This window comes from Mustela nigripes, chromosome X, assembly GCF_022355385.1.
Source record: "Mustela nigripes isolate SB6536 chromosome X, MUSNIG.SB6536, whole genome shotgun sequence".
Taxonomy (NCBI): Eukaryota; Metazoa; Chordata; class Mammalia; order Carnivora; family Mustelidae; genus Mustela; species Mustela nigripes.
This window is the reverse complement of record NC_081575.1, coordinates 63,377,167-63,390,425: the sequence shown is the minus strand read 5'-3', so window position 1 is coordinate 63,390,425 and position 13,259 is coordinate 63,377,167. Positions and strand designations below refer to the sequence as shown.

Below are 13,259 nucleotides of genomic sequence, written 5' to 3'. Positions count from 1 at the left end.
TTAAAATGCAATAGGTATTTGAAAGGTATTTGAAAGGCTACTTAATATAACAGCAAATTAAAATAACGGACTTTGTAAAATAACAGATGTGTAATTTAAATAACTTTACAAACTTTCAAAAAGTACATAAAGTCTAAACTATAAAATTCTAAGTAAATTCCCAATTATACAAAATTCAAACTATAAAGTTAGTCTACTATTTATATTTTTTTCTAAAAAGTTCAACCAAAAAAAAGTTAAACTGTCAATATATAATATTTTTTCATTGTTTATTATATAAATGCAATTTAACAGAAATTACTTTACAATTTAAACCACTCTACCTCACAACGGCATACATTTACTTTCAAATATGAATGATGCTACATAACAGTATGCTAAAACAACAAATTTATATATTCACACCTACTAAAATATTCAGGAAATGACTAAATTTTCTAAATGACTCCAAAAACTATCATAGCTTTAAAAATAGAAAAGACAGAAACAGTAGTGCAATCCACTGTAAAACTCTCCCATAAATTTATATATAAGTATATATTTCATATATAAGTATATATGTTTAGGGAATTATAAAGTATTTACTTCCTCAATATCAGAAATATCAAAACTTCTTTGGTTAAAAACTAACCTCCATATCTTGATTTTAACAAATTCTTTCAACTTTCATGAAAAGATGCATTATAATTAACATTTAATTAACATTAAATGCTTGAACAAGAAAAAAGTTTTATAGAAATTTATTGCATCCAAATACTTAAGCATTGGCATTAATACACTATTTACCTCTCCATAAATGTCAAAACTGAAAATGTATTAACATTGCTAAAAGTCAAAGCATTTGAAATGTATACACAATTTATACACAATTACACAATTGTGTACAAATTTACACACAATCACAATATGCTGTATACTAAAATATGCTGTATACTCAAAAATGTGAAATGGTAACTATAATTCCAAGTCTTAATCATGATCTGCAAATAAATTTTTAAAAGTGCATATTCAAATATGCTCAAATACATCATCTATGCAAAAACAGTTCCAGTGGGTATTTGTATGCCCACCGTGGGTATTAGATACCTCTTTGTTATGCTGAAAATGAAACAAGTTACTAATGATATATTTTATAATGGCACACTGAAATAAGTATAATGAAAAACATGTTCAAGATAAAATTCATTTTTCTCAAAAATACTGAACAGTGTTGTATTTTTTAATCAAAAATACAAGATGGAATTAAATATACCTTTCAATAAAATATCTGCCAGTTACAGAGAGATATAATCAAGCAACTTAAAAGATGAAAATCATATTCATATTTTGACAAGTTCTAACTTAAATATAAAATTATCATACCTCAATGACACTCATTTGGTGGCTAAATAGGAGATTAAGGTTCATCATGTATGTAGTTAAAATAGAATATAGCATGCTTAAAGCATTATTAGCCTTTTAATAACATTTGAGCCCTCATGGTTTACAGGAAAACAAAATAGTAGTCTAAATAAATAAAGAGGAATTAAAGCATTTTAAAAGAGATTTTTTTAATGCTTTCATAATCTTGCTATCATGTACTATAAAACTTGCTGATGAATAAAATATATGCCTTTACCAATCCATTCTGGACCCCACCTCATCTCATAAAATAAGTGGATATATGTATTTTTTAATAAAAAAAATTAGTAGGTAAGCAGCATCTGAATCACTGTGCACATGACTGATCTCTATTTAAAAGTACAAAATAAAATTGTTCATTTACCTTAATAAAAACATTCTCCTATTAGAAAAATGCTGATCTTAAAAACAAAAAACTCTATCAGCATCAACAAGATATAGAAAACAGAGCTACAATAACAGCTGGCTCACAGCATTTACTAACTCAAAGTTAATTTCCTACAAAATATTGACACAAAAATTACATGCATATTTTCATGTTTTCTTAATATTATAACTTACTATTAGAAATAAATGGATGGTTAATAGAATGTTCTTTAGTAAAACCATTAAGTCTATCATTGATAATAGGTGTTAGAATTAATCAGGGAAAATTTCATCCAACCTTTCATTTTAGAAATCAGAAACTTTTGGTAGAATCACTTGCATACAATCACACAGACAAAAGAAGTTAAAACTAGAAATCAGATATTCTTATCCCCATTATTCTAAAATTCCACCTACTATACCACACGATCTTGTTGAAGATTATGAGTGTGGGATATACTGTATTTCAGGAAGGGTTTAAGAGATAGGTAGAAAAATTAGGGTTATATTCTTTAATACATTTCCATTATTCTTCATTGTTAGGATATGGATGTGTCTTTGTATTTTTTTCTTCTCCCAGCCATCCCTCAGGTTAAGTGAATCTGTAAAGGCTACACTGTTTACTTCTAACCTACTGTGTCTTATTAAAATTAATACTATCATACTATTTTATTTGAAAAATGGTTAAAATCCAAATCGGTCTGGACCCTTTATAAATTGATACTTAGTTTGAAAAGAATTTCTTAATCTTACATATCAGAGCAATCTCCTTTTCATCACTTTGAATGGGTCTTAATAAACAGGACCACCATATTAGATGGCAATTAAAAACAATAATCAGATATTGAGGAGATAGATGTCTGTTGTCACCATTTATTGAAATGATTTATTTTCATCAATAAAATACTCTGCCAAAATTAAAATATTCTCAAAAAATTATCACAGTTTACATGGGAACGTAAAATTGACAGTGCTGCATTTATAACACACCCTATGCTAGGTGTGTTAATATTTATATTTACTTTCTCTTAAGGTTTCTGAGTTTTAGCCCATTTTCTGGCCTTTCTTTCAAACTTGCAGGAAGACTGTGAGCGAGTCTTTCTAAGGCAGGCACTCCTGGTTTTTACAACCGGTTTGTGGTTCCGTTGCTGCTGTTTGTGCCCACGCCTAGGGTGTGTTATAATCTTTTTAAAGTCCTTACAGATGGAATCATACCTATTCTCAGGATCATTGTCGTCATCATCATCATCCACTGTGACAGGCACTGATTTAGATAAGGCTTCATCTCCTTGAGGGGAAAAAAGTGCACTTAAAATTAGCTTTAAATTATCTATGTAAGTAAAATCATGTAAAATAAAACTGAAAGCCAAAAACGTCAGAACACCTAGTGGGTTCTAAACTGTACTCTGGTTCCAAAACATGAGTAAAAAATGTACAGGGAAAGCACAATGGGGAATTTATGAAGTACCAGCAGTAAAACAATAGTTGGATTTTATATATTGCAAAGTTCCTTCCCAGAATACAACAGTTTTAAAGCTAATCCTTCCCAGTAACAAGTCTTCATCAATCTAGCAACACAGTACCATAACTTTCTTGCTGAAATTAGCTTTGTAGTGATCCATTTTAAGTTTGAAGTTAACAGATGTCTTAACCTGTTAAAACTGAAGAATAATAAAATTGCTATTAATATTTTGGTAGTAGGAAGTAAAATATACTTAAATCTGTATCATAGTCATGATCAGAATTATCCAGAAATATATTCAAGTACAGTATAAGTATAGATTTCCTTCTAAAAAGCCACACTACTATCCTTTGATTAAAAATCTAAAGAGGTTAAGTAAGATTGGTGCTCTTTACTGTATATAAAATTTACCTGAAAAACAAACTTACATACTGACCTCTAATTAATACTATGTAGGCTGAAATAATTAGGGAACAGTACACTGACGTTTATTTACCATTTATTTTGAAATGCATCAAGGATTTTAAGGGCATTACATTGAGTGAAAAAAGCCAATCTCTAAAGGTTACACACTCCATGATTCCACCCCAAAGTAACAAAATTAGAGATAAAAATGAAATTAACACTTGTCAGGGGTTAAGAATGGGGATAAGCATGGGGATGTGTATAAGGGTAGTACAAGGGAACATTGTGGTAATGGAATAAGTTGAGTATCTTGGCTGTAGTACTGGTTATAAAAAGCTACACATGTGGTAACTGCACAGAACTATACTTACATATACATACACACAGAAACAAATCAGTGCATGGAAAAACTGGTGAAACTGCAGTAACTCTTCAGCTTCCTGGATTTGATACTGTATTACAGTTATACAAGATGTCACCACTGGGGGAAACTCAATGAAGGATATTGTTCCAGACCGCCATATATATATATATATATATATATATATATATATATTTTTTTTTTTTGGCAATGTCCCGTGAATTTATAATTAATTCAAAATGAACAGTTAAAAGTCAAAAAAAAAATAGGTACACTGATGGATAAACAGAAGGATATATAAACAGATATGTGATAAAGCAAACACACTACAATGTTAATGACAAACTTTTCTGTATATTCACTGCTTTGAGGGCACCGGGGTAGCTCAGTCAGTTGTGTCTGACTTTTGATTTCAACTCAGGTCATGATCTCAGGGTCATGAGACTGAGCCCCACATCAGGCTCTGTGCTAAGCATGGAACCTCCTTGAGATTCTCTCTCCCTCTCCCTCCCCCAGCTCAAGCTCTCTCTCGTTCTCTAAAATAAATAAATAAAACTCAAAAAAATAAAACTGCTTTATAATAAAATATACAGAGAACATGGTGGGAAGAAAAAGATCCATAAAGAACACAGAAAGCTATAGGTTCAGGACAGAAATATTCTAAATACAGAAAGGCAAAAATAAATCTTGGAATATCCTACCAAACTCACAATAAATACCTCAAGCAGACCAGTCTTCAAATGAAATATTACTAGTAATATTACTGTCATTCCCCTAATGCACTTTTCAAAATCTGACACACCCTTCAAAGTTGAGTTCAAATGTCACCTGTTCCTCTAAGTCTTCCTCTAATATTTAGATTAAATGGCCCACTTGCTGTTTATTACATAGCCCCATTTTAGTTTTATATGTTTCTTCTGGTGTTTTTTTAAATAATGACTTATCTATATCTATCTTGTTCACTGGACTGCAATATTCTAGGACCATATTCTTCACTCTGGTTGCTCATGTCATTCTCAAGTCCCAATTTTTCTAGTAAACTATTATACCTCATAATAGGATACCCAACTATGGCTGAATAAACTGGAATCACCTACCCATATGGGAGCAGGGGAGCCCTTTTAAAAGTTCAAAAATATTGTTCCCTTAATTAAGCTCGACACATTGGGAAAATATACTATGTTTATATATGCATATAAACAAATTATTAAGGAATGCCACTTATGCATAGAGCTTCTTGCTCAATGGGGAGCCTGTTTCTCCTTCTACCTGCCAACACCCTTGTGCATTCCCAAGATCTTGTGCACTCTCTCTCTGACAAATAAATAAATAAAATCTTTTAAAAAATTAAAGTAAAAGGAATGCCACTTATCTTTTGGCTCACACCCAAACTTTTCTTGAAACAGTATTTTTGGGGTACCTGGGTGGCTCAGGTCATGATCTCAGGATCCTGGGACTGAGCCTGCCATCAGGCTCTCTGCTCAGCAGGGAGCCTGATTCCCCTCCCTCCACCTGCCTCTCTGCCTACTTGTGATCTTGTCTGTCAAATAAATAAATAAAATCTTTTAAAAAAACACAGAACTTTTTATAGTGCTTATTTTCAACCCTTCATAATCTTTTCTGCTTAAACATTTTTACAAAGGCCCATTTTTAGACATGTTAATTCCCGAGCAAAATTATCTTCTTTTTATCATCTAAAGTAATCAGTTCCAAGAAATATCCAGGGTAAAGAAAATCCAATCCAAAGAACAAGGCTGGGCTTATTCCACCAAACAGTTGAGAGACTGGCATTTGCAGAAGAGCTCAATTCTCAAGGCTTCTGTGGATATACACGCATGAAAAAAGGATCACCTCCTAAACAGCATGATGATCCTTCAGAACAAAGTTACATGGAACACAATGATCAAAATGGAACACAGTGATCTACACCAGTGCTCAGGTAAGGAATTATTGAGAAATGCACTCTACAAGTATTTGCCATACACTGCCATCTCTTCTTAAGATCCAATGAATACATACTACTTATTACACTATGTATTAATAGTTCCAAACAGGAGAGATATATCGTGGAATCCTCTCATATGTGTTTTGGGGAAATGAAAATTAGCAATTGAAATCAAACATGCTGATTTCACTAGGGAAGCTGTTTAATGATGGAAATCAGTTTTCCAAAGTTTAAGATAAATCAATAGCCTACAATTTGCCAATGAGAATACTCCATAACTCACAATTTATTATTCTTATACTCTAATCCTTAATAAGAGCTTTCCCAACAAACCTGATAACAAAACATTGATATGCTATCAAAGTAAGTATTAGATGGTACTTTGAATACAATCTCTTATACTACCATATAGCTGAGCCTTGAACATGGCTTTGAACTGCACAAGTCCATTTATACATGGATTTCTTTTCTGCAGTACACCAATGTAACTATTTTCTCTTCCTTATGATTTTCTTGTTATTTCCTTTTCTCTAGCTTACTTTAATGAAATAAAATAGTATATAAAATATACAAAATACGTATTAATCATCTATTTATGTCATTGGTAAGGCTTCCAGTCAACACCAGGCTATTAAGAGTTAAGTATTTGAAAAGTGAAAGGCTAAACATCGGTTTTTGACTGAACAGAGGATGAGCATCCCTAACCTCTACATTCTTCAAGGGTCAACCAAAATTCTTAAATCAAGGCTCTCAGAACTAAGTTTACAAATTGTTGCCAAAGTTCATTTGGCAGCAAAACCTGATCTAAACTGTTTATTCCTTTAACTATGAATGTTCACATGTTTTGCTGCAAAAATACTAATTTGTTTAATTATGGGAGTGTTGCCTCACAAGCAATTGGATCTATTACATAATATATGCTAACTAATTGATACTATCTTTCTAAAACTTGAAAATTCTGAAACACACTGGGTCTGACCATTTTGGGGACAGTAGTTAAAAGCCATACAGGCAAAAATCCATACAGGCATCTGATACAGCAATGCATTAAACAGAATATGCCATGAAAATCACGCCTGCTTTTCAAAACAACTCATCAGATAAACATTCCATATAAGGAATGTAAAGTTTTATTTAAAAGCAACATTCAGGGATGTCTGGGTGACTCAGCTGGTTAAGTGTCTGCCTTCAGCTCAGGTCATGATCCCAGGATGCTGGGATGGAGCCCTGTGTCAGGCTTCTTGCTTAGCAGGGAGTCTGCTTCTCCCTCTCCCTCTGCCCCACCCACCCGCCACTGATTCTCTCTCCTCTCTCTCTCTCTAATAAAATCTTTTAAAGAAATAAAAATAAAAATAAATTAAAATTTTAAAAAGAAATATTCAAATTAAATGCACAAAGCCCAACTGGGATAAAGTGAAAATTTAAACATTCTAGCCCTGCTAGGAACACATTTATATCTAAAATCTACTTTATAAATTTTTAAAAATAAAGTTCAGGTGGATTTCTGTGAAGATGGTGGAGCAGAGGGGTCCCAGGTTAACCTTATTCTGTGGTTACATCTACATAACAGCCACATCAGTGCAAATAAAAGAACATGTTCTGAAGACTGACAGACTCTCCACAGCTAAATGTACAGACAAGGCCACCATAAAGAGGGTAGAAAGGATGAACATGGAGTGGAAGGCAAAGTGACCTGTGGAGCTGTCAGAGGAAAGGAAGGATGCCACGGACACATACAGAGAAGAGCAGACCCCATGCTATGCACCCCCGGCATGGAAGACCCACACACTGGGAGGCAAATCTCAATGACATTTGGCTTTCAAAACCAGAGGGACCTAACTTTCCAAGAACTTACAATGGGTGGGACTTCACACATTAAATATTAAAAATCAGCAGGCTCCACTTTGGAAGAACCAGGGAGCAGTAGGAAATTTGAGTCCCCATCCTTAAGAGACAGCACAACAAACCAACCCCACTGAGATACAGCATACAAACAGCAGTTTGAGAAGGGCCTGGGGTATATGAGAAGGTGGTTTCTTTGCTAACTTCAGAGCATGTACTGCAAGGGCAGGCATAACTGGGAGAGTTCTGCAAGACCAAAAAGCTGGCAGGTGTCATTTCCCTCACGACTCCTACAGGAACCAGGATAGCACTAACTCTCTAGACATACCTTGCTGAAAGTATGGCCCACCCCACTATGTCTTCTGTAGACTTATCCCCTCCACACCAGTCTGCACTATGGACAGTTTAATCAGTTGCCTGCAAGACATCTTCCACATGGGAGTGGCATCGATGTTCCCGGCACCACACAAAACCTGCCCCCATGTTCTTTTACAGACAGCCCCCACCAACATACCCTTGGCAGAAGACCATCCAAAGACGTGATACAAACTAGGCAGTGTGCTTACAGCCCCAAAAGTGGCCAGCACCACTTCAAAATGACTCCTGCCCAGGAGCAGAGGGAAGAATAAGGACAAACATGAGTCAAAACTGTGCCCCAGCAGCAGGGTGAGGGCAGACATCTAGTCTGATCGCAGGCTCAGGCTACCAACAAAAACTTCTCAGGAGGGGCACCCGGGAGGCTCAGTGGGTTAAGGCCTCTGCCTTCGCCTCAGGTCATGATCCCAGAATCCTGGGATTGAACCCCGCTTTGAGCTCTCTGCTCAGCCGAGAGCCTGCTTCCTTCCTCTCTTTCTACCTGTTTCAATGCCTACTTGTGATCTCTGTCAAATAAATAAATAAAATCTTTAAAAACAAAACAAAACAAAACTTCTCAGGAGACAATGTGGGGAGAACACCCTGTAGTTCTGAGCTACCACATTTCTGATAAATGCCTGGCATGACTCAACTCAAGCCCAAGGCAAACATCAGGCTGGCCCATAAGAACACAGGGACCAAACCCTGCCCACAAGAGACAAACAGAGCCATTGCAGATGAATAGAATGAAGGCAAAAAAGGCTCACCCATAAAATTAAGGTAAAACAACACCCAAAGCAGGCAATCCAGAAGTGTCACATGTCAAGGACACCACACTGTAGGGCACTACAGAACCTGCTCTTCATAAGACCACTACTTACAAGAGCATGTGGCTAACATGTAGAAAAAGACACAGAGAACTGGACAATATGAGGAGAAGAAGGAATATGGCCCAACTGAAAGAACATGACAAAACCACAGCAAGAGAGCTAAACAAAACAGAGATAACTAATACGCCTAAAGGAGAATTTAAATTAATGGTCATAAAGATACTCACCAGAATTGAGAAAAGAGTGGAGAACCTCACTGAGACACTCAACAAAGAAGTAGAAAAAAAACAAAGAGGTAGAAAACAAAACCATTAAGAGACGAAGAACTCAGTAACTAAAATTGAATATATATTAGAGAGAATAAATAGTACAATAAAGGGCAGTCAAGATGGCGGAGAAGTAGCAGGCAGAGACTACATCAGGTAGCAGGAGATCACCTAGATAGCTTATCTAAAGATTGAAAACACTTACAAATCCAATGGGAGATCAAATAGAAGAAGAACAGCAACTCTAGAAACAGAAAATCAACCACTTTCTGAAAGGTAGGACTGGAGGAGAAGTGAATCCAAAGCCAAAGACCGCGGTGGGAGAGGCCAACTCCTGGCAAGCAGCAGAGCAACAGAGCACTAAATCAGGACTTTTAAAAGTCTGTTCCGATGAGGGACATCGCTCCAGAGGCTAAAACGGGGTGCAGCCCAAGCGGGGTCAGTGTGGCCTCAAGTCCCGCAGGGTCACAGAAGGATCGAGGGTGTCTGAGTGTCGCAGAGCTTGCAGGTATTAGAACAGGGAAGCCGGCTACAGAGACAGAGCTGAGGAGTGAGCTCTCACCTCAGGGTTACCTTGAACCAGTCGCAGGCTTGAAGAGCTCGGAGCGCGGCCGGAGGCCAGGGAGACGGGAGTAATTGGGTGCTATTCTCTGAGGGCGCACTGAGGAGTGGGGCCCCGAGCTCTCGGCTCCTCTAGGCCAGAGACTGGGAGGCCCGCCTTTTCATTCCCATCCTCCAGAACACTACGGAAGGCATTCTGGGAACAAAAGCTCCCAAAAGTGAACCCGAGCTGATTACTCAGCCTGGCCCCCGGTAAGGGCGGTGCAATTCCGCCTGCAGCAAAGACACTTGAGAATCACTACAACAGGCCCCTCCCTCAGAAGATCAACAAGAAATCCAGCCAGGACCAAGTTCACCTACCAAGGAGTGCAGGTTCAATACCAAGGAGAGCAGCGGATTTCCAGAGGAGGAGAAAGCAAAGCACGGAACTCGTGCCTTTCTCCCCATTATTCTTCAGTCTTGCAGTTAAATTAATTTTTTTTTCAATTTTTGTTTTCTTCTTCTGCTAAATTTTTAACTTTACCCTTTTCTTTTTTAACATTTTTAACTAGTTTATCTAATATATATATACATATATAAATATTATCCTTTTTTATATTTTCTTCTTTACTTGTTTTCTTAACTGTTCCTTTTTTTTTCCTGAACCTCTTTTTATCCCCTTTCACCCCCCCATGATTTGGGATCTCTTCTGATTTTATTAAAGTGTATTTTCCTGGCATCAATGCCACCCTTTTACTATTTTATTTGCTCCTTCATATACTCTTAACTGGACAAAATGACAAGGCTTAAAAATTCACCACAAAAGAAAAAAAAAAAAAGAACAAGAAGCAGTACCGAAGGCTAGGGACCTAATTAATACAAGCATTGGTAATATGTCAGATCTAGAGTTCAGAATGACGATTCTCAAGGTTCTAGCTAGGCTCGAAAAAGGCATGGAAGATATTAGAGAAACCCTCTCAGGAGATATAAAAGCCCTTTCTGGAGAAATAAAAGAGCTAAACATGACAAAGTTGAAATCAGAAAAGCTATTTATGAGGTGCAATAAAAAATGGAGGCTCTCACTGCTAGGATAAATGAGGCAAAAGAAAGAATTAGCGATGTAGAAGACCAAATGACAGAGAATAAAGAAGCTGAGCAAAAGAGGGACAAACAGCTACTGGACCACGAGGGAAGAATTTGAGAGATAAGTGACAACATAAGATGAAACAACATTAGAATAATTGGGGTTCCAGAAGAAGAAGAAAGAGAGAGGGGAACAGAAGGTATATTGGAAAGAATTATTGGAGAATTTCCCTAATATGGCCAAGAGAACAAGCATCAAAATACAGGAGGTGCAGAGAACACCCCTCAAAATAAACAAGAATAGGTCCACACCGCGTCACCTAATAATATAATTTGCAAATCTTAGTGACAAAGAGAAAATCCTGAAAGCAGCCCGGGAAAAGAAGTCTGTAACATACAATGGGAAAAATATTAAATTGCCAGCAGACTTATCCACAGAGACCTGGAAGGCCAGAAAGAGCTGGCATGATATATTCAGAGACTAAACGAAAAACATGCAGCCAAGAATACTATATCCAGCTAGGCTATCATTGAAAATAGAAGGAGAGATAAAAATCTTCCAGGACAAACAAAAACTGAAAGAATTTGCAAACACCAAACCCGCTCTACAGGAAATACTGAAAGGGGTCCTCTAAGCAAAGAGAGACCCTAAAAGTAGTAGATCAGAAAGGAACAGAGACAATATAAAGTAACAGTCACCTTTCAGGCAATACAATGGCACTAAATTCATATCTCAATACTTACCATGAATGTAAATGGGCTAAATGCCCCAATCAAAAGACACAGGGTATCAGAGTGGAAAAAAAAACAAAACCCATCTATATGTTGCCTACAAGAAACGCATTTTAGTCCCGAAGACACCTCCAGATTTAAAGTGAGGGGGTGGAAAAGAATTTACCATGCTAATGGACATCAGAAGAAAGCAGGAATGGCAATCCTTATATCAGATCAATTAGATTTTAAGCCAAAGACTATAATAAGAGATGAGGAAGGACACTATATCATACTCAAAGGGTCTGTCCAACAAGAAGATCTAACAATTTTAAATATCTATGCCACAGACGTGGGAGCAGCCAACTATATAAACCAATTAATAACAAAATCAAAGAAACACATCAACAATAATACAATAATAGTAGGGGACTTTAACACTACCCTCACTGAAATGGACAGATCATTCAAGCAAAAGATCAGCAAGGAAATAAAGGCCTTAAACAACACACTGGACCAGATGGACATCACAGATATATTCAGAACATTTCATCCCAAGGCAACAGAATACACGTTCTTCTCCAGTGCACATGGAACATTCTCCAGAATAGTTCACATCCTGGGTCCTAAATCAGGTCTCGACTGGTATCAAAAGATTGGGATCATTTCCTGCATATTTTCACAGCACAATGCTCTGAAGCTAGAACTCAATTACAAGAGAGGATAGTTGGAAAGAGCCCAAATACATGGAGACTAAACAGTATACTTTTAAAGAATGAATGGGTCAACCAGGAAATTAATGGTTCAAAATCTGTGAGACACAGGAAAGGCAGTCCTGAGAGGAAAATATATAGCAGTACAAGCCTTTCTCAAGAAACAAGAAAGGTCTCAAGTACACAACCTAACCCTACACCTAAAGGAGCTGGAGAAAGAACAAGAAAGAAACCCTAAACCCAGCAAGAGAAGAGAAATCATAAAGATCAGAGCAGAAATCAATGAAATAGAAACCAAAAAAGCAATAGAGCAAATCAACGAAACTTGGAGCTGGTTCTTTGAAAAAATAAGATTGATAAACCCCTGGCCAGACTTATCAAAAAGAAAAGAGAAAAGACCAAAATAAATAAAATCATGAATGAAAGAGGAGAGATCACAACTAACACCAAAGAAATACAAACAATTATAAGAACATACTATGAGCAACTCTACGCAAACAAATTTGAAAATCTGGAAGAAATGGATGCATTCCTAGTGACATATAAACTACCACAACTGAACCAGGAAGAAATAGAAAACCTGAATAGACCCATAACCAGTAAGGAGACTGAAACAGTCATAAAAAATCTCCAAACAAGGGGCGCCTGAGTGGCTCAGTGGGTTAAGCCGCTGCCTTCGGCTCAGGTAATGATCTCAGAGTCCTGGGATCGAGCCCCGCATGGGGCTCCTCTGCTCAGTGGGGGGCCTGCTTCCTCCTCTCTCTCTCTGCCTGCCTCTCTGCCTGCTTGTGATCACTGTCAAATAAATAAATAAAATCTTTAAAAAAAAAATCCAAACAAACAAAAGCACAGGGCCAGGCGGCTTCCCAGGAGAATTCTACCAAACATTTAAAGAAGAAGTAATTCTTATTCTCCTGAAACTGTTCCAAAAAATAGAAATGGAAGGAAAACTTCCAAACTCATTTTATGAGGCCAGCATC

The 13,259-nt window shown here is 36.6% G+C and overlaps 1 protein-coding gene across 4 annotated transcripts in view; it reads right to left on the bottom strand.

Moving 5' to 3' along the window:
• ATRX (ATRX chromatin remodeler) overlaps positions 1-13,259 on the bottom strand; it is a 301,682-nt gene that overhangs the window by 181,175 nt on the left and 107,248 nt on the right. For all 4 annotated transcript variants that reach the window (XM_059385663.1, XM_059385664.1, XM_059385665.1 and 1 more), the window contains one exon: positions 2,983-3,055. In XM_059385663.1, the coding sequence (XP_059241646.1) occupies positions 2,983-3,055 (73 nt within the window). The remainder of the gene's footprint in view (positions 1-2,982; positions 3,056-13,259) is intronic.